Consider the following 23,304-nt stretch of genomic DNA (forward strand, 5'->3'; position numbering starts at 1 on the left):
TTGACCAATAGCTGCATTTCAAGTTCCCCTGTATTGTGCTTTGGCGCAGTTTGATCCAGCATTGTGCAAATGACATGCAGCAGTTCTCATTTTATTGTATTTTATCCACAGTTGTTAAATATAGGACGGAAATCGCATTTGCGGCAGTCTATATTTGTTTTCTGGGAGAGGACCCCAGACCCATCGTATATGCAAAACTCTACTTGGATTATTTGTCCCCTGATTTTCTTTCTGCAGACGCCCATGTATTTCTCCAAACTAAGTTTCTAAGCCATGAGATCTAAAACTTAAGGAGGTTTAGGAGCATCATTAGGTCTGGGAAGTGTTATTTCCGGCGACCTGGGAGGTATATTTGCCTAAACAAAATTGTACGCTACGGGCGAACCCATGGTCGCGCTCCGCTTAGATAGTGTCAGAGAACAGACAAGCGCCCCACCATTATCCAAGACTGATCTGCGCCCATGCTCAAAACTGTCGATGTGTGTAGTGTTCGGTTCGGAAATATCTGGTATATTTTTATTTCCTTCAACGAAATTTTTTAGTAGCCTTCTGAATTTTCGAAAATTCCCTGACCAACCTTCTTCATCATACTTCATCATACTCGTGCAATTTTGACCCGTCTGTTAGGGTTTGAAGGAGATTTTTCTATATCGGTTGTCCATAGATGATATTTTGTGCAACATTATGGGTATGTTTTGATGTGAATTTATTCACGAGAATTGTGAATTTTCAAATTCTGAACAGTGGGGCTGACGGGTATTGTGAGCCGCGATGAAGAATCACCTACGTAAGCAATGATCCACAGGATATGTGATGAAGTCGAACATGATGTGTGACTGGTGACAATCTTCAAAAAGGTTATAGATGAGAAAAAAAGTATTTGGAAATACTTGGTTCTCAGGCAAAAGTGTACATATGGTTGGTCAGTTTCAAGCCAGAGAAGTGCTATTTCCGGTGATCTGGGGGTACCAAAACCAGAAATTTGCTTGTACGCTGCGCGCCAACCAATGGTGTCGCTCAGCTTAGATAGTTATACGCGCCCCCCCCCCCGGGTTAGAAAATCCTGCATACGCCCCTTGTTAAAGGCAGCTTTTCAAGGTCTGGGCAGTGCCATTGACTGCAATCTGGGAGGCAATATTTGCCAAAAAAATTCTTATGCACTTCCCGCCAACTTATGGTGGCGCTCCACTTAGATAGTGAGCCAGCAGTTATGACTTTTTATTTCATCAATGGCCTGCAACCCCCCCCCCCCCCCCACTTCTGACAAGAAATCTCCGCCACTGTATTAATTACTTGACAGAGTAAGGAATCATAAGAGTAATCCCAGTGATCGCAAAACAATAATAAAATGCTTTCTGTTATACAACTACTTACTTCTCTTTGGGATTTCACTACCTTCCCAAAAATACAATCCTCTTAGCTTCTCTCTAAGTGAAAAACAATCATCACCTCATCAAAACACAAAAACAGTAACCTGTATGTTGCAAACAACCCTGCATAAAGTGAAGATTTAACTTTGCTCACCTTGAGCAACCCTTCCCACAATCCCAAAAGACATGTTTAACAACACCACCTCATCATGAAAACAGGATGCACTGCATGACAGCAAAATACATCTTTTCTAGGACTATGGCAGTAACTACTGCCTACAAGGTGGAAACTTTCACCAACAGCAAATCCTGAATCCCAGCAGTGTAAGCTGGAATGTCTATAATTAACCTAATTACTGGTCAGATATCCGACTGACATGTCCACAAGGAACAGTTTCAAGCAGAAACAAAATTGTTATCTTTTTGCTCAATTTTAGAATATATATATATATATATATATTTATATATACATTATATATCATATATATATATATATATATATATATATATATATATATATATATATATATATATATACATTAAGAGTTGCCCTTAGATTAATGCAACCCTCTCTTTGCAGCATCTAAAATTGTGAATAATATTTGATTAGTAAATTTACCAAGTAATTTTATCCGCTAGATCTTTTCTTCCTGCATTTAATAATGCTGTTTTGAGAGAAGAGAGTGTTGCTTCGTTTCCTTTAGTATGAGTCCAAATCGAAAACATTTCAAAAGCGCGATCTTTGGTATATCCAAAATTTGTATAAAGATCCTTCAGAATTTGTTCCGTTAGGCCTAGTTTTCTACCAATATCACGCCATTCCTCTGTTATTTCTCCAGATACTTTCTGTAGATGAAAGAGATCAGCTTCTTGTGTGGAAAACTTACTAATGATGAAGTACAATTTATTTTACATGGTCAAGGATCAATGGTAAACCTGATTAAGTTTCCTTTCTCTGAGACTTGGATGTTTTTGATGCCCTTCTGTGCACATTGTACATAGTCTTAATTACACAATAATGTGCTAATTGTACATGATTTGCTAAAATTACACCATGCTTACTGTATGCAAAATCATTGGATTTCATAATGATTCACAAGATAACTTCCATAGAATTTCATTATAATTTCATTACTACTGTCAATTTGCACCATGATGTAGTGCAAGGTTACGATGATTCACTAACAACATACCATGATGTGATAACTATACAAGACGATAATCATTTATAAAATGGAGTAGGTGTTGTGTACGATGATAATGTACAAACCTTCCCTGTATGCATACAGCTAGGGATTTTCAATTTTTAAATGTCATGATAATACGCTCCAGGCAGTTATAAACATATTACAGAAAACTCAAAATGTATATACGAGATTCTCAGACTGCTCAGACAGCATGCTCATGCCCGAAGAAGAATATCGTTGCCAGGGGGACACTGCACTAGGAGCAAGGGCGGCGGAAGCACTTTTAATCTGGGGGGGGGGGCACCGACATCAAAGGGCACTTTGCAGAAATTCGATTGGACTGATGCAGCCTTATATTTAGTACCCTTTATAACTCTTTATTGTATTATCTTATTTGCGTATACACATCACTCCATCAACGCCCCCCCCCCAAGGAAAATGCATACTAGCACTGCAATATCCAATGTGCAAATTGGGAAACAAGGAACAAGTTTTCTTTTGAGACAAAATGAGGTGACATCATGCTAGTTGCTAATGTAGGAATCTTCTGAATTAGAGTTTATTTCTTGTTAATATCTTAACAATTTTTTTCCATTCGAAATAGCTTTGAGTTTGACCCACAGGCGTAGCCAGGATTTGCAAAGTTATATGCACGACTATCTGAGCGGAGCGCCACCATCGGTTGGCGCGTAGCGTACAAGAAAATTTTTGGTTTTACAAACCCCTCAGATGGCCGGAAACGGCCCTTCTCGAGTGTTCATTCTGGTTCCCTGGCCTCTTGCTAACTTGAGACACCTCAATTTTTATGTAGAAAAAGGGCACATTTTTAACCTGAGGAAAAGTGGGGGGGGGCACGTGCCCCCTGTGCCCCCCCGGTTCCGCCGCCCTTGACTAGGAGAGATGACCAAGTCATTCAAAGAGCTCCTTTCCTGCATCTACTGTACTGGAAGGGAAACCCAACAGAACTGAACTCAATGTTCCTCTCTTGTTGGCACCTGCCATCCCAATCTGTCTCATCTTTGCCAAATTATTAGCAACCATCATCACATCCTGCACATATCTTCAAGAGCCATTCCTAACAAGCAATCCACTGTGCACGGATGCCCAAATAAACTGCGAGACTTTCTGGTTTGTGCTGCTGTTCCACCTTTAACTTACAACTCTACCTCTGTCCAGCATGGTACTTTCAAATGTACTCTTCCCTTCAGATGCATTGTCTGCGAGGTCCACATCTCAAAATCAGATTCTCTCACCACTCACACCACCCAGTACACATACAACACAAAGGTTTACGTCACTAGGAGTGGCCCTAATGTCATTTTTGGATTAAATGGATAAAATGCTTTGTTCGATCAGCGAGTTGAGCGTACCCATACACCCCCTCCCCCTCCTGCTGTTCCATCCAATTCCTCCTAACCTTCTCCTTCAAAAACATAATCATTAATGTTGATACTTTTACATAATATCTAGCTAGCAAAGATTATCAATTTACTTCTCTGGTAGACTCGTCCATGGCCAGCGAAGTATATTATTCCTCATTGATAGCGCATGCATTGTTAAGTGCACAAAAATAAATGGAGACATACTATTTCTCAGATTTGGGTGCAACTTTCCATATTCGTACTCAAGACTTTGTAATCATACTTCGTGAAGGCAAATTTCATGTTACCTTACTTAAGACTTGAAGCATAGACCTGATGATATGGTAATGACAGCAACACTAAAAATGTAGCATTAAAAGGTTACAGATATTCTAAAGTACACAAACATATCTGTTAAGTAAAGTGAAATATATTTGGGTAGTGAAGGGAGATATATTATTGAAAATATAATATAATGTCAGACTTACCTCGATGAAATCTTTTAGTGTGGGAAGTGTCCGTTCATTCTAGCAAAGATATTATGATACATTGCAATGAGTAAATGGCATGCCAATATATCCATTAATTGCAGTGATTTGACATGGATATATTTTAAATATGACCAACATTCAAGCTTAAACACATATGGAAGGTGACCCAATCTGGATCTTCAGCTACGCCCTTCGTTAACAGAGGGGCTATGCCATATATCGCTTGTATCAAGTTCCTCGAAACTTGATAGGCAGTAGTCTTTGAAACAACTGAGAATTGCTTTGAGAAATCTCTCATAAAAATATTCTGTGCAAAGTACCTGCACATTCCCTTCACACAGAGTGTGTCATATTATGGCTAACGTAATGGTTCGTAACACTCCTAACTAGCACCTTTAAAAACCAAATTGTTGCCCACAGTTCGTTTGACATCTTTATACATGTCTGGTTCTCAACGTATCAGAAAGGTGCTTTGTGGTATTTTCAACCACGCCCACTAATCTGAGTGTAAGCTTTAAGCGTCAACAACGTTGTATCCATCCAAGTCGCTAAAATGGAATATAATGGACTTGTACATGGACTGCGGTTCTTCTCATGATGATTGAAGACGAGGTCTTCATTAAAATATTTTCAGAAGTACACATTGATTGAGATATCTTACGTAGCTATACAAAATCTTTGGCGATCTGTTAACAGCATAGGTCATGCACATCAGGACTAAGAACAGTATATACGGTTCTGTTAGGACCGATATGAAGGCCCCTTTTGCAAAAATAATGAAGATCCCGGTAAAATAAAAATACCAAAAATTCTAAGCATTTTCATTTAAACTTGTGCATCCTCATTATTTAAAAACACAGTATTCATCGGCATCCATTAATACAGATTGCATTGTCATTGCCTCGACTTATTTCAACGATAAAAACCTACCTCACTTTTTACTGGTCTATCCATCAGGTTTCCCGAGCTATTACTGCTATCATGTTCTCCTTGTATACCAACTTTAAAAATAAGAAGTAGTATGAAACAATTTTTAACCAATTATTAAGAGGACAGACACTTTTGGCTCCCATGATTCAATTCTATATTTAAACTGATATTTAAAATATTCGGCTATAACAGTCTAGATAATTTATATCAATTAATATAAGGATGTTATTATCCTGGAGAGATGAAAACAATTTGCAAGTAACAAATTGCGGCTAGTAATAATTTGCTGAAACACCTGATATTCATTACAGATGTTTACTAGAGTTCTGGTAGCTGGGCTTATGTATGCGTGTTTACTTACTTGGATCAGGTCCATAATCATTGACAGGGTTGTGATCTTGTAATCCATCACCTGCCTAAATGAAAACATGTAACACATATTTATTTAAAACAAAAATACTGCAGAACCTAAATACTACTACTGATTACTGCCATTGTCATAATATTTTTATCCGGAAAGTTGTTCAAGTCCCCTATCACATATGCCAATGATGATGGTTGAATTTGCGTTTCCTGTAACGTTGACCTCATAGGATCAATTACATGCCAAAGTCAGCAAGAAAAAGCCAAATACCTTTACAAAATTTCAGAAGAATTGCCAAGAGGGGGGGGGGGGGGTATGGCAGTGGTAAAAAACAAGACATGTTGCCATCATTTTTCACCATATCTCAATTTGAGATAAATAAGTATTAAAATGTGAAATTTCCTCGTGTCAGATATCTTTCATATCATAATTGGCATATGGCAAGAATTACTGTGAATAATGCCAGTAATTGTTTATTAAGAAGTAAACTCTAACTACCACGCAAAACTAACCTTTAACAAAAACTTTATTCAAAATGTTATACAGTTTTAGTTTATATAAGAAAGCACCCGATACACACAGAGAACACAGTTACTACTTTAAAATCTTACAATTTTGTACCAAGGTAAAAACTGGATCGTGCTATAAATCGGTATCATGTACTATTAAGCTTACGGTAAGAACTGAGGATATGTGTAATTCCAAGAAATCCAGTTGTTGGGAGTTGTTGGAATTACACACATCCTTAGTTCTTGCTGTAATCTTAACAGCACATGTTACCAATGTATCATATTTATAAGCACAAACCAGTTTTTACTGTGGTACAAAGTTTCGGGATTTGCAATAGTTACTATTATCTCTGTGTAAATTGGCTGAAGAAAGAACAAATACTACATTAAGAATAGGATAAAATCCAAACTTTTTCCATAATTCTGAGTTAAAGCTACTGTTTCGCAATTGTTTAGCATCTTTACCAAGCAGGATCTACATACTAAGTATAAAATTCAATCAAATTGATTTATCATGTTGAACAAGCAGGTGTCACATACACAATCAAAAAGACTGCTTACACTTCATAATAATTTTGTCAATTTCTTGTACAATGTGCAGTTATCATGGGAAGTAGTAGCTATTCAAACATTCGAAAGCACTAAAGAAAATATATCTTACTCTCCATTCAGCAGTTTCCCAGTCCAGTGTGTGGAGAAATGATCCAATGGCCCATTTAACTAGGAACAAATATATCGACATGATCATCAATGTAATCTTTAAAACCTAGTATACGGTTGTATACTTTGTTCTGTATCATGGAATGGGATGACTGAATTGGTTATGAAATACAGAAATAAGCATTCTTGTTTTGTTTGTTGTACCAGGACAAGTTGATAAGACATTACATTATATAATATCCATCTACTTGCAAATAAAACTTGCAATTGATTTAGGATACATTTAGGATAACTGCTCACAAAACTCCTGCTCTCTAAACATAAAAATCTCAGGAAAGGGCAGAAAATTAATCCATTACAAATTGCATAAAATGATGTCTTGAAGTCTAGAATTCTTTTTCAAGATGAACGCAAGCTTAGTTAGTGCATCAAATGAGTACTTTTTAGGATGTAGGTCTAAAATGGCAAACCTGTTGATAAAGATTTTTTTTTTATCTTTAAAGACCTTGAAATATCCTTTTACCTTTAAATATCTTTTATATCGTTCCGTACACAATTTCTGCTGCATAATGATAGAACGAAAGTTTGACTTTATGACTTTGCGATACGCAAAGATAAAAAGATTGCAGCAGCTGTGTTAGTGAGTGCTGAATACAATTATTAACATCTTAATTCAATTAAAAACTTTCAGCTTAATATGCTTTTTGAGACTTATTACAGCACACACAGTATTTAAGAAAAAATCAACAGGCAGCACACTACAGGTATGTTACTGCATTCTTTAATTAATCAGTATACACGATATCTTTATGTGGTTTACACGTTCAAATTTTAAAGTGTAAACTTGGACAAATGTCAGAAACTGAACTATCATTTTATACTTACTTTCAATCATTCTTGATTTTATTGAAGCCTTATCAGACACAAGTATTGCCGGTGGTGCATCAGGGAACTCAAAGCTGTGAACACATTTTCATAATATCACTAAATGAGTTAACATCAACGGGAGGGATTAATCGTTTAAAAATAAAAATATATTTCATTTGGTGTGAGCGTTAATACAGCATTACTGTATAAGCAACGTCATACTTGGATGTTAGACTCAGCAGGACAGACAGCCAGCAACAAACGTCATTGTCAAGTGTTGTTTGGTCAGGGCAGGAATTTGTTCGGGTATATCAAAAAGGAGATTTGAATCAAGGTGAATGACATAGAAATACCCTTTAGTTTAACTATACTGAGGCCTTAATAACCTTTACTTCATAATTTATTATGGCATATGCTAAATTTATACAATATTTGAAGACACACATTTGTAAGATGTAACACTAGTTGTTAACATTTGCAAAGTGACCAGATCACTGTCATTCTGAACTGCTTGCAAACACTATAAAAATTCAAGAAAGTAAAATTTGGTTACACATGTGGACAGCCATTTGCACTTCACTGTTGCAATGACAATGCATTGATAAATACACCTAAGCAATGACGCATGGCTTGCAAACATCGTTTTTAACAACATTACTGATTATTCGGATCATACAAGACTATTTGCTTCATGAAGACTTACTAGGCTTTTTTCAGAGATTCCAAATTGGATATGTATGTAATAAGGTTTTGATAGTCAACACTTTCCTGTCTTTCCGATAGTCTTTGGTCCCAGCGATATACTTCCAAGATATTAAGTGTGTGAAGTAACTCTATAGAAAGACCGCTGTTGAAAACCAGCCTGTCACAATCAACATTCACTACAATGTCAATCAATTTAAGACATCCTACCTCGATCTGTAAAGAAGAGAAACATTGTGAATTACTTCCTATATTTTCATATTCTTGTTTGATGTTAAGACATGTAAAACATAAGAAAGCAAGCTATATGCTATCCTGTCTGTCTACCATTCTTTATTGGCTGTTTATTTTTTTAAATATGCATGTGTGCTTGTGTTTTCCTTTCACTAGGATTCTCCACTACTGATGTGCAAATACTGCTACAATCTTACATACAATGAAAATAGGAATTTTGTAAACAAGTAAGTCTTACATGTTGTTCAATCTCTCTTCCTAGATGCTGTATCTATGACGACAACCACAAACTTCATAACTTAAAAACCTGAAGCACTCCTGGAACCTGGCCAAGCTATACTACCACAAAAAAGACTTCCAACATTAACTGTGAGAAGAATTTTGGCTTACCTTCTTGTCGAGTGCATATCTCAAGACTGAAATTTTTGACTGCTGTAGAAGCTTGTTATCTTCACCTCTGATGATCACAGGTTCTGTTATTATCAGCTTTACGGTGTCCATAGTGTGGGCGTTGTCTGTCTGTTCATCAAGCTCAGCAAAACAAAGAAAGGCGATGTTCAATATGTTTTCTGGCACCACACCATTAAGTGACCTGTGTCGATCTATGAGACTTTTAACAATCGCCGGGCAACTACGTGGACAAAGATAGCTTGTAAAGCGAATGATATAAAGACCAGCTGGTTTTATCAATGAAATATGCTTTGCTAGAACACTGTCAATTGTGTCCGTTTTCATTGCTTGAGAAAGCAAAATGAATAAATGTTTAGCAGCAAACCATTCTTGAAAAATCTTGTGGATAAATTTTACCTGGGAGTACACCTTCCCAGGATATAATTGATCGATTAGTATCATTGACCGATTAGGGTAAGAGCTGCTTCCAAATGGAGAGCTGCATGTAGCCTTGGGTATTTTTTCCGGAGGTCTTCTTGTTTCTAGGACAGTTGAAATGCTTTTTTCTTCTTTTGGCGTTACATGTTGTACTCCCTCGCGACATAATGATTCTTCATATGGATCATGTTTCCAATCCAGTGGTTTCACTTTTGTAGTGGTTTCATTCTCTACCACCTGTTCAAATTTATTACTCTGCCTAACTGTTTCTTCAGACCTCTTGGCATCACTCCCTGTTGCATCTCTTTCAATGGTTTGTTGATCTTTGCCTTCACTGAGGGGTTCTTCTAAGATAAGTATGCCTGAATTCAACCATTGCTTCATGTTAGGTATACTCTTATCAAAATAAGATTTGGGCCATTGCAGCTGTTGATATCCTCTACACAGACCTTTGAAGGCTATCTCTGACAACCTTTCCGAATGTTCTTTTACTTTCATAATGTTGATCTCTTTATATTCACTACCAGCTTGAGAGAAAAGAATATTTATCATCTCTTCCATGATTGAACCCACACTGTTTATGTGTATTTGGTCTAGCTTCAAACTTGCCATGTTATGTGCAATGAACGCAAAGATCAAAGGGGTACTACAAAGGTCACGAAGAACATTAGAGCGCTCAACAGCTCGTGTAAATTCAAGCTGCTTATCTCCAGGAATAATGTTTTCGATGTACGATTGTCTCTTTTCTTCATCAAACATCATGAGTTTTAACATTAGACATTGAGGCAAGTCATGTGTCCTATTTGAGCTGGATGTGAGCATCACAAGGCAGGATGGATATTTCTCTTTCCTCATTACTTTCATGACCTCAGAAGACTTCCAATACTGGGTTGTACAATTGTAGTCATCTAACCCATCCAGGACTAGGTACTTAGTATCCATACCACTGTTTAACATAGCTTTAATGTCTTGTTCGTTGATGGGTATATCTTTTGGAATGTAAAATCTTTTAATGGCTTCTTCTATTGTCATGTCTTCAACAAATTTCAAAGGCAAGTAGATGACCATGGGGGCACCTTCGACCTCTTGTGTCATCCAAAAATAAGTAAATTGAGAAGAGAGCATGGTCTTTCCAGACCCTTGTTCACCTTCTAATATGATTCGAGTCTTATTATTTAGTTTAGAATCAGTGAATATATCTTGGTAACGTAAAATTGAATGCAAATCGTTCTTAGAAATGTCAGGCTTTGATTTTGAGCTTGTAAGAATCAGCTCCAATGGAATGTAAAGTTCCTGATATTTCCACTGACATGACTTTTTCCAAGGTGTTGGAGTCATTACTTCAAGCAAGTTCGTGATCTTCCTCTTGATGCATGTTGAAAGCATATCCTGTTTATCTGAAAGAGTAGTGTTTATTATACATTGATAGCGGGAATAAAATAAAGCAGTAAATATAGTTAGAGAAAAGTAATCCTCTTTGTTACAATTATGGGTCAATCCGTGTCAACTCACGGATTGCTGTTGCTCTACCCTCTCAAAAACTACGAACCTCCTTGCATGATTAAAATTCACAACTTTCCCGCCTAGTGGCATTTTGGCATTCAAATGGTTTTTTACGTCCTTTTTCTCAGCAATTGAACATCCCACTACCCACTTAATATAGAAACCTATAGAGCCTAGCCCATAAAAAGGGAAATGAGGATATTTCAATCTTGTTTTGTGGAGTTTGGTCAACTTTAAAATGCCAAAATATCTGATTTTTGTATATTTTGCTGTAAATTGTGCCAGCACAAACATTAGTAACAAAGGTAGGTATAGTACTTTTTGTTTACGCATTAGTGTACTCTGCACTAATCAGATATTCATTCATCGCTACTATACCTTTCAATGTAGGAACTGTTGTCTTCTTCTCTCCACTTCTGTCAACCATTGACTGATATTCCTTCACTTTGGCAACAGCTTGAACTAGTTTATATTTTGTCAGAGGCTCAACTAGTTTCCCGACAGTAGTTGCATTTATCGAACCCCTCTTATTAAGGGTCAGGAGGAAAGCAATTCCTGGAGTGTCACTTTCAACGATTTCTTTTTTTTCCACAACAGAAAATTTAAAATGATCGCACAACTTTTCTGGATATGACAATGTCAGATGGGAACCCAAACTGGCTAGGAATTGATCATATGATGTTTCAGTGCCTGAACAAGAACAATTTTTAGAAATTATTACAATAGAGATATGTTACACAAATATGCCATTGAGCAAGATTATAGATTCTACTCTAATATGGGTAAACTAGTACCATCAAAATGCCTTAGGTCTCTAGGATATGATAGTCTTCTATAAGCAATAAGGGGGGAGGGTGGGAAAATTAGCTTAAGGCATATTCAAAGAGAAAAAATAACGAAGGCGTACATTCAATGGTGTTCTTCCAGATCGTGTGAAAGTGGTCGAAAACGATAGCTAAGGAATTTTGAGTAGTAGAAATACGGTAAGAAACACTGTGTGCTAAATGAACATGCATTGACAATCAGATTAGAAAGTTTCTAATAAGAATGTAAAGCATACAGAATATTTGTGGCAAGACCATACCTCATTTCCTGAAAGTCCTAACAACTCAAACATGTTAAACTCAATATAATCCGTAACACATACCTATGGACGTTTGGTAAGACTCTGCAATTTCCAAAACACTGCCTGTTATCTCCAAATCACGAAGTGACATGACTAAGCGACTGATATTTGCCGCATGAATATATCCTCTCTCTTCAAGGACATCTAAGAGACCCGATGTTGATGACTTGTGACCGTTTATTTCAGCTACTTGATCTTCCTGCAGTGAAAAGTGTCTTGCAATTTTGGCACAACTGTTCTGGGGTAATTTCTCTGCAAGTTTTCTCTTCAGCTCTTCAAAGTTCAGTAAGAATGGCTCGCACTTAAAGTCAAGAGAACATAGGAACTGAAAGGTTTTTAATGGTTTACCACAGGTTGAGTGCAATGCAGATAATGTGAGATAATATTATTATTTGCTGCATTTAGTAACAATGTTATTGTCTTTTACACGATAGTGATGTAACACCCGGTACACGATTAGTACTCAACTACCTTTTAACATCTACTCAGTACTCACAATCGATGCAAAGTACTGAGAGGTTAAAACTACTTATTTTGTAACTCATGCTAAATAATCGTATACAGTTTAGAGTACTTTTACAAGTACCGACAAAACCAACAGTAATATGTAAATCTAGCATTACAACAGGACAACACATGCTGTGTGTGTGTTGCACGAATACCAAGAAGTATGGGCGATGTGCAGTATGTTACTAACATATGGAACAAACAGTATTATGGTACAACCATGTGTACACTCCATACAGTAAGTCACAAGTTTGCTATTGCTGTGTCATTCCAACATCAGAAAACTATGAAGAATATTGAAACATTTTAAATTTGACAAGCAATGAAAAGGTTTAAGCAACAACACGTTCAAGTGTTTTATATCATTTGCTTACGATGTCAAGCAGGGAGCAGTTTTAAACATAAATAGGTTTTGTATATTACATAAATCAAAAGCACTTAACAAGTACCCGTAAGAAGAAGTACTCATATTCGGTACTCATACAGTATTCTAAAATGCTGTATTGCTATTCAGAAACTGGTACTCGCTAATTGCATCCTAAAAAATTGTACTCTGACTATGGTCCACTGCACTTGGAACCTAAAATAATCAGAAGCGTACGGAATACTTGTGAATTGCCATTGACTTTAGTCAACTTGTAAACAGCCCTTCCAAATGGAAACGGTTCCCTTACATCATCATTTTAACACATGAAACATACCCTCTATACAACAAAATGTAACCAGAGTGGAAACCCGCTAATGTTTATTTGTTAAAGAAAAGTTAAATCACCGCATTATCGTGGAGACTCTAAACTATCAGACAAATTCATCACCTTAAAGTTAGGTTATGACATTTTCTACCTCACATTATAGTCGTCAATGGCAGACTGAAGTAAAAACTTACACTATTGACCTATCATCAAAGATATAGAAAACTGATGACCGTTAACAGCTACTGAAACTTCTTATCTCTATCTTAGGGTCTCAATAAACTCTTGGGGGTGCATGGGGTGCAAATAATGGTAAGGATTCAGGCTATACATGTTATGTGTATGACTCAACTTTTCTCTTTGTGAGACATTGTGTTTTTACTCACATGACTTTTCAGTTCCACCAAAATTGTTGAGTTGTTGTCATAATGCAAATCTACAGTATAAACGTCTTGACATATCATATTAACAAGCTACATGGCATGACACACTCAACTACACACCCAAAGGTTCACCTGAGTAAGCACATGAATCTTATTTTCTGTGGCGTTTGAAAGTCATATGAGGTCAATGCTTGAAAACAATCACTCCAAAAGTTAATCTTGTATGAACCTCATATTTAGTAAGTAGATCAGCCAAGCATATTCTTTTGCTTTCATTTTAGGTAAAAAATTTCGGGCAACCGACATGCTGGTCTTAAGACCTATTAAAACTACTAAAGTAATCAAGATAATAGTTTGGACAGTTAACCAACAACTTATAGCATTTATCATTGAAGTCATGTTTCTACTAAAATTGATCGGTACATAGCACAGGTCAAGTTTCTAAAACATTTTAAAGTATTTTCGAAATGACTAACTTTTCAAAACTGCAATTAAGCTCAAATGTGGTTCAGTTGAGAGGTAGTGATATGTTTTACTCTCAGTAGTTCTGGCATAGTTCATTGTTCCTCAGTATATAGTATACAGCACATTACTTTGTATAAAGCTCTCAGCAACTTTCACCCTGACAGTAGTAATTATTTAAACATGATCAAACCTAAATATCACTCATTATATTATGTATACAACTAAATCAGTAGTGGTTGTTATTCTTGAAACTCCATTCAGAAACAATAAAACAACTCACCAGCATACGTTCATAGTCTTCATCTGTCATTTCATCTCCATTTGCATTCTGTAAGAATAGAAAGATCAGTTACTGTACATTAGATGGGACAGCCTGGAGCACATGGCTACATGTACCATGATTACATATCATAATGAAAATGGAATAATAGAATTCTGTAGTTTCATTCAGGGGATGCTAAAGACATCAATGAACTTCACAAGACATGTTAGTAAATAACAATGAAATGTTTACTACAGATGAACCCCTTTCTGGTAGCTAAAACAACTTTGCCTCTTCTGACTTTTTTTTTTTGGTGGAAAAAATATTACAGATTCCATCCAATCATTGCATAATTTGTCATTCACAACACATATACTCTTATCTGTGCAGATGCTTTTATATTCTTGCTATTTCCAATTACACGCTTTACTAACGTTAATTCTACAATAATGTTAACAATTTGTTAGCATCTTATGCTCGTCAGCATTCATCAGTATTGTAGCTAAGTGCTTATTGCAAATACTTCATGAAACGGCAATGCCAAAACCAAAATAAGGGCAGTCATTAAATTCCGTTCAACTGTAGGGGTTTAACAAATGATGCAACTTAAATCCATACATATACTTATAGACATAACGGTATTAAAACAATGATAGACTCTCACTTACTTCCCAACGGCCTGTAGACAAATTCAGCTTAACCTCAAGTGACAAATTTTTCCAAGACACTGCAAAGAAAGCAATATTTCAAGCGTACAAGTCTTTGCATAGTTTTGGCAACTATTAACATGCAATTTACATTAAATGCCTTCCATGAGTATACCTTCTGTCCGCCATACACATCACAGACAGCTTAATGTAATCAGTACTGGTTTGTGTCATGCTCTCCAGCAACCAGGAGACCGTCGCTTTGACAAAATTGAGCAGAGGACTGTGGCACTTGACCTGTTGGTTGTCAAAGGGTCATTTTAATGCAGCACTTTGGTAATTCTCGCACAAAACCAACCAGTCATCAATTTGCACCAACTGCTGTGCAGTTTTGTTACTACTGCTTTGGTAACTCGGGAGAATACCCTCGGAGAAATGGAGATATCGAATGGGGAGTGAGATGAACTCATACTGCCCACTATAACAGAATGAAGCCATATCAAAGTAGGAATCTACCCGAAGATTCCGACCAGTCAAGACAGGATATTCCATAATTTTTGCAAAACAAAATTAATAAGCAAATATGCCATTATGGGAGCGACTCAACCTGCTGGCGCTGAAGTAAATCGGATGCTGGAACAAATTTCAATGTACAAAGGAACCCCGTGCAATACATTTGTTCAAGTAGACCGATACACAATAACTCGAGAATTGGATTGTTGTGATATATCATAAGTTTTGTAAATTCTATAGACTATATTTTGTGGAAATTTAATATAACATATTACTAAAAGAATGATTAATTTAAGTATTTTCATGTAAATCCAGAGTATTACATTCGCAGAGACTATAAGACTTTTACCTTCTTAATTACTAGTTTAACAGTTTCGATAGAAAGGACATAGTGTCTTCCTGTGGGGGAATTCTAAAATTGGTTATTAGTTGTTAAGTTGCTTCCTTGTGTTGTTTCCGTGCAATCTGTCCACCCATTCCCTTTTTGTCGTTACTATTGAGACATTTTATTCCTTCCTTCCTTCCTCTTTGTAATTGTTGTTCTTCGCTGGAGTCGTTACTCCTGAAACTCTAGGTTTCTGAGGACCCCTCCCACACCCAACTCTGACCAGGTCATAGAAACTCAGATGCGAGGTCATCTGGTCAATCACGTCACAGATGGTTTCCCTAGGAATGGACAGAGGGAGGCGCTTAGCTTGTCCTTGTACAGCTGTTTGAAGCCCAGGTAGGATGGGTCGAATTAAATTACGGTGTGTCTGAAGGAGCATGTGTTTGAAGATGATCGTGAGATGGATGAGTAAGACTCGGATTGCCTGTAGACAAGTGTTGTGAAATGTCACGGCAACATGTTTGAGTTATAGTTGAGACAGCATGTTGGAATCAGAGCCTGATATGAGCCTTGTTCCTGAGGAACATCCTCGTTCCTTATTGGTCTGTTATGACTGATATGGATGTTCGTTGAAAGTAAATGACCTTTCAAATGGTAAAATATCGCACAATTCAAGCCCCACTTATACACAAATTTCAGAATGGGGTGTGGCAAACTTCCATAACAACCAACAGGAATGCCCCTCCCCCACCCACTAAACAAAACAATAAACCCATTTGACGTTCAAAGTACACTTGAAATCTCTCAGTCTGTGAAAACAGTGCTTAAAACCTATGATAATATTTTAAGTTATTTAAATAATAATAAACTACTGGTAAAATTCATCATTTCATCACTTGACTTATATGGAATATTTGTTTTTGCCATTTCGATGCCAGTTACTATGCACTACCCCTTGAAGAGGGATAGAGGACACACATTCGTATTGGTCCTTTTCCGTACAGAGTGAGTAAATGAAGGTTTTGAGTCACCAAATATTCAATTCTCCGATATATTTCAGATTTGACCCCAGGGGCTCAATGAAAACACTGTTATTATTTAAGTAACAACTTACTGTCGATTTTAGCATATGTGTCATCCAAAGTCGTCTCCAACTTATTACATGATGGAGATGCTTGTGATGAACAACTCCAAACAGTATAGAAAAACAACTTATGTACTGTTAAAATATCAAAGTCTTAAACAAAGACATGAGGATGTTTTTTTTCCTTTTTGGCAAATATATGTTAATTGTTCATTGTTTAAATGTAAGAGTTAAAATTAGCGTTGTTGTCATTACAAAACTCTTTCTCTCAATAGTTTTATTTAAGGAAAAACAAAAGATATGCTTACCTTCACACTGATTAGATCCTAAGTCACTAAGGAAACAACGATCATCAAAACTCCTAGGAAGTTTAGAATGTTTAAACCTATCGGATAAAACAACCATTGTTCATAAGTAAAATAAGTAAAACAGAGAAACGTATTAATGAAGAGTTCCCTCTTTACTATACCAAACCACTGCTGAAAATTGTTATATGCTCAAGTTGCATGGCAAGTGCTATAAATGTCCTTTAAATTAATTATTGCAATAAGATAGTAAGATTTCATAAATGTTCTATATTTTTGTTAAGGTTTTAATGCTAAACTTTATAGTAATTTGTTTTTTTTGGGGTGGGGGGTTGGGTGGGGCTTCACAAAATGCACTCGTGGAGGTGCAAAACGTTATTGCACACCTTTCAAATTCATTTTCACCTGAGACCAATGGAATGATGCAACAATGATACACAGTAAAGCTGTTATTCGAAAGGCAATTCAGTGGGATTTTAGAATAGCCTGCAACAAAGCATTACATTCACCTATTTTAATACAGGTTATAGGCTGACTGGCAGACACAAAATGATAGAATTACTAGTTCTTAAAACACCCAATTTGCAAAGTGTTATGACTTGATATATAATATAGCCAAACTGTATTATGTAACCGGTAACATACTTCTCCAGAGTAGGAATATACCACAGAGAATGACATTAAAATATCATACCGAACAGCTTTTAGCACTGTTATCTTTGAAAATAAACCCAAAAGACTAGCTGCTATGTCAACACAATTTGTAAAGGTCAGTGTCAGTTCTTCCACTGTTTCCAGCTTTGAAATCACAAGACCAGAAAAAAGGTGAAGCGTCTCTTGTTCCAAGTTTACTGATTTAACACAACAAGATAACTCCAGGGACGCTAATGGAATCTGAAAAGAAAAAAGAAATGGCTACAAGTAAGCTACTAGTTCATTGAGCTGACAGTGTTTCATTTTGGACACTTTCAGACACTAGTTTGCAGTGAGGTGTCATTATTGCTAAAACCAAGCAGTGTGACATAAATCACACACAATTGAATAGCTCAAATTCTAAAGTTACAGACTTTACTTGCGAGTGTGAAAAACCAGAACACCAAATGCCCTGGGCAGTAATTCCCACTCACGTTTCATATGCGTATAAAATATGACAATGCTAAAAAGATTCAAGTTTAAAACACTGCAGAAATGATTTCAAGTTAAAACCACTGCTGAAATAGTATCAAGTTTATACCACTGCTGAAATGATTCAAGTTTAAACCACTGCTGAAATGATTTCAAGTTTAAACCACTTCTGAAATGTTTTCAAGTTTAAACCACTGGTGAAATGTTTTCAAGTTTAAACCACTGCTGAAATGTTTTCAAGTTTAAACCACTGCTGAAATGAATTCAAGTTTAAACCACCGCTGAAATGTAGACGAGGAAGGTTCTTGCTTTGGCTTTATGTAGACCTGGAACTTAAAATACTGTAGTACAGGTTTCTTTCGGAAAGTCATGAAATTACTTGATACTTATGTAGGAAAATTCATTAATTAATCTTTTAGACAAATAATAATGAGCCAAGCCCATGAATATTTGATGATCAAAATGAACTGGTCCAAACATTTGAACCACTTAATCAGAAATATCTTACCTTCTGGTGTGATGCTATTTGAAGAAGCTGTATTGTTGATGTTTGTAGGGATTTGCTATCATAGTGGTTGACCACAAGCCCACTACAGCAATACTTCCTGACCTCATTGTACTTGTCTTCACTGTCTGTTTCCAGTAGGCAGAGTGTTGCAAATATACGTGAAACCTTGGAGTTTTTAGTGAAAAGATCAAGGATTATCTTCGCTGTAGCTTTGTTCAGTCCACATGCAAATCGGTAAACATATTGGTGTTCAATGTGATTCAGGTTCACTAATGCCTTTTTTGCAAGGTGTTTTGTGTCTTCTTGTTTGGCTAATCCTGAAATGTGGAAAGCTGCAAAATACTCTTGAAAAATCTTGTGAAAAAATCTGAAATGTGTTTTTGATGTTTCCCAGAAACTCTCGTTTGCTCCTGGGGCTTTGGCATTATATGGCATCTCTTCTTGCACCAAGATACCAGAACTAGTGTACATCTCAAGGGTAGCCTTTTCAATTAGTTTGTTAAGTTCAGACGCTTCCCAAAGAAGCTTTTGGTTTTGACTGCAAAGTCCATTGAAAGCAAGTTCAGCTAGTTGTCGCAGCATCGGTTCCAGTGAACTGTCAGTAAGTTGGTCGGGTGCATCTTTGTTTCGTTGATGACTGAGCAATGTTCTCATCATTTCAGCAAAGAAACCAGTGACGGTATCCAAGTTCTCCGTTATTTCTTCATTCCCACGAATGTGAGCAAATACCACAAAAAACAAAGGCACTTTACAAATGGCATCAATTGCTGGATTTTGCTGCAATTGCCTCAAGATTCGGTCTTTAAGTACGCCAGCATTATCTGTAGAACCAAAGGCGTTCTTAATGTAGGCCTTCTGCATATCCTTATTAAATCCAGATAATCTAAAATGCTTCATTGTAGGGCTCGGAAGATGAGGAATATAGCCCTTTCTCGTAGAGCATATTGCAGTGCATTGTTCAAGCAATTTGTTGTTCATGATCTGAGCCACAAAAGATTGAGGAGAACCCCTATCTGAATATTCATCAAAACCGTCAAAGCCTATCAAGAGGGCGCTCACATTGTCATTTATCACATCCTTAATGGCTTCCGCTGTCAGTGGATTGTCGTCTGGAAGTTGTGATCTAATGGCTTGATAGATACATTTGACATTGCATAGCTCTTTAAGAGGTAAAAGGACGAAAATACTGAATCTATTCACAGGCGATTCCGGTGACTGATTAAAAAAGTCATGTGCATACTGCCGTAGCAAAGTTGATTTACCATACCCAGGCTCACCATCAATGAGTATCCGGGTACCATCTGGGTCCTTAAGTGGTTTGAACAAGTCATGTCGGGATTGGATGGCAGTCCATCGACAAGGATCTTTTTCTCCTTTTCTTCGATCTAATACTTTAATTGCACCTTCTATGTATACGTTACTTGCACATAAGCTGACAGGTTCAAAAGGGACAGGTTTAATTTGCGCATACTTCCGATGGTAAGCTCTCTCCAGTGCATCTACAAGGCTTTCACGATTTACTGAAAATTAAATTAAGAGGCAATTGATTTTTCAAACTCTTACCGAAAAGTTTCGATGTCAATAATTGCTCCACATAAAATGAAAATTGTAGTGATCCGACAGACCAAGGTAATTTAGACAAAATTTGCAACACAAAATGTAACCATGACATTTGTTCTTCTTAAAATGAGAACAAAAATACTTTCCGCTGACAATCTTTTTTTTTATCAAAATTGTATTCTGAAATCTATCTCATTGGAAGTTATTATACTAACTAACCAGAATACTAACCAGAAAGCTAACTCGCTTAGGTAGTCAAACCGTAAATGACACATTGTATAGGAGAACATTCCAGAGTAACAATGGTTTGTGTACAACATTTGAGCTGACCACTGAACTGATAACAATCATAATAAAAATAAAAATAAAATAAAACTGTTAGCAAACTGCTTATCCACTAGAAAGCCTGTGTAATAGAATGTGTAAAAGTAAGTTGACCTGACGTTTCGATCCTAGCAGGATCTTCTTCAGAGGCTAAAAAAGTTTTTTTTAGCCTCTGAAGAAGCTTTTTTTAGCCTCTGAAGAAGATCCTGCTAGGATCGAAACGTCAGGTCAACTTACTTTTACACAACAATTATAATAAACTAAAATGTGGACCTTCATAGCAACCACCAAGTCCATTCATGCTTTGTTTTACAGGAGTGTACAGTATTTGTTTACAGAGTATTAGAAACTGACCTTTTTTAACCTCAAATGACCTTTGACCTACACATATTCCATTAGGCATGTTCTGCTCACCATTCACCAAGGGAATCTCCTGAACATATTATTAACTTCAAACAAGATGTACTTATCATGAGTCATCACGTTTACAAGGTTTTCAGATCTTGATCTATACTTTTAACCATGATCTTTGATCTCCACTAGATTCAAAATGGTTCTTTTGCTCACCAAGTGGGTTATATATTATGTAGAGTATCCAACAAACTGTGCATAAATTGTAGAATTCTTGTTTATAAGGTTTTCAACCTTTCCTCTATGTGGACTTTCATATGACATTTGACTTTCACTGATATCAATAGGGTTCTGTCGTGGAGGCATGTGCTTTTGAGAAACGAGTGTGAGGCAGCCAATCAGTTATCGTGATATCATTGTCTTAAATATTATAGGCATATCATATTATTGATCTATAGTGCAGTAATAATTCATTTATTTTATTTATTTAAACTTTATTTAATTTAGGATGACTCGGCTAGCCAGAGCTTATCTTCCCCAAGGCCCTCACTTACAAAGGCAAATAAAAAAGATTTGTAGTGAAAATAAAATTGAGACGTTTAGACACAAATAAAGAAGCAAATGAAAGAGTACTGTATAAGGAGAGCAGGTAGAAATACAGACAATAAGAGAAGCGGAAGGATAAAACAACAGTAAATAAAACACATAAACAGGTAAAGCAAACAATTAACACAAACAAAACCCTGAAGCATAGGAATGAAATGAAATAATAAAACAAATATATAGTCTTATCATTTTAAAGTAGATAAATATACATTATATGTAAGGTTTAGTAAACGTTTAAAACAATTTAAATTAGGACGATTTCTGATACTTATAGGTAAAATGTTCCAATATTTTGCCCCAAGGTAAGAAAATAATAATGAATTGAAAAATAATGAACTGCACCGGCAACAAGCATACTTCCCATAATGTTTAGCACATACAATGTACGTTCCATAGCTTACCAGGTTTGGATATTTACGACTGACGGGCTTACCTGTCTCCACACAACCTTAGCATTCTCGTTCTACCGTGCCTAGAATTAACCGGTAACCTTCTAACAGTGTGCGCCTTCTATGACCTCTATAAGTATGTAATACAAAACAGGAAACCGCTCCCAAATCTGTCTCAGAAACCTTCCCAAATCTAAAGGGAAACCAATCAGTCTGCTCACTTAATATGAACACTTCTTCCTTCTCCTGAAATACACCAATATGGTCCTGATTAACACAGTTCCGAGCAAATTGGATCGAAAAGAAATCAGACCACAAAGCGAACATTCTTGACACTTTGGATGGTAGAATGAGAAGGGAATGGAAGGGCAATGTACAGAGGTGTCCGGTAATTGAGGGAGCACTGTTAAAAGGTTACATATTCATTCAAGTCATGGAACAACGACAGTGCGAAGGTTGTGAGGGGACAGGTAAGCGACGAGCAAGGTAAATCTGTCTGTTTACCACGAAATTTAATAACTGTGTCTACTGTGAATGTCCTTTTGTTATTTAAACAATTTCTGTCCTCAGAGAGTACTAATTCTTGAGACACAATGTTATGATGCTACCATGTTGACATCAGGCAAATCATTAAAAACATTTCTTAATGATTTCATTATGTATAGTATATCTGATGATGTGATAACAATTTAGAAAATCACGGATAACACAAACTCATCTACACCCTAGTTAACATGTGTAAAAGTTGAAACGGCATTTCACCCAGCAAATATGAACCATGTAAAGAAAAAGTACCAACCATCAGATTCTTTCTTACCAGTTGTTTTGGATTTTTGGTATGATCCAGTCCCTTGGTTACAATGTTTCGATTCCTTTTCTTTTATTGCTTGATTTCCCATTATGCGCAACTGTACATCACCCTGGGAGACACCTACTGTAACTGTGCAGAACTGAACTGTATTTCCTCCATCACATACAGCACTGCAGTACACCAGCTGCAATGCATACCATACAAACATTAACATAACGATAAAGGGTAAGTGCACATAACAATAACACTGGAAAATGGCATGTATATCATGCAGTATAAGTCTTACACTACATAGTATGTAGTACATGATAC

The 23,304-nt window shown here is 36.5% G+C and overlaps 1 protein-coding gene and 2 long non-coding RNA genes across 3 annotated transcripts in view; all 3 read right to left on the reverse strand.

Moving 5' to 3' along the window:
* The window catches only part of LOC139976918 (uncharacterized), a 472,282-nt gene that overhangs the window by 309,319 nt on the left and 139,659 nt on the right, over positions 1-23,304 (reverse strand). The gene's annotated exons all lie outside the window — the stretch shown is intronic.
* On the reverse strand, positions 4,352-7,831 carry LOC139977640 (uncharacterized). The gene is made up of 4 exons (XR_011796620.1): positions 7,758-7,831; positions 6,874-6,932; positions 5,701-5,755; positions 4,352-5,410 (listed from the first exon to the last, which is right to left on the reverse strand). It is a non-coding gene; the product is annotated as an uncharacterized lncRNA (long non-coding RNA).
* On the reverse strand, positions 8,442-23,115 carry LOC139977270 (uncharacterized). Its single transcript, XM_071986556.1, has 11 exons — positions 22,999-23,115; positions 18,952-20,471; positions 18,013-18,212; positions 17,322-17,398; positions 15,110-15,168; positions 14,460-14,507; positions 12,154-12,433; positions 11,385-11,696; positions 9,532-10,900; positions 9,066-9,306; positions 8,442-8,657 (listed from the first exon to the last, which is right to left on the reverse strand). The coding sequence occupies exons 1-11, from the start codon at positions 23,078-23,080 to the stop codon at positions 8,442-8,444; spliced, it is 4,404 nt and encodes a 1,467-aa protein (XP_071842657.1). The 5' UTR covers positions 23,081-23,115.

This window comes from Apostichopus japonicus, chromosome 12, assembly GCF_037975245.1.
Source record: "Apostichopus japonicus isolate 1M-3 chromosome 12, ASM3797524v1, whole genome shotgun sequence".
NCBI lineage: Eukaryota > Metazoa > Echinodermata > Holothuroidea > Aspidochirotida > Stichopodidae > Apostichopus > Apostichopus japonicus.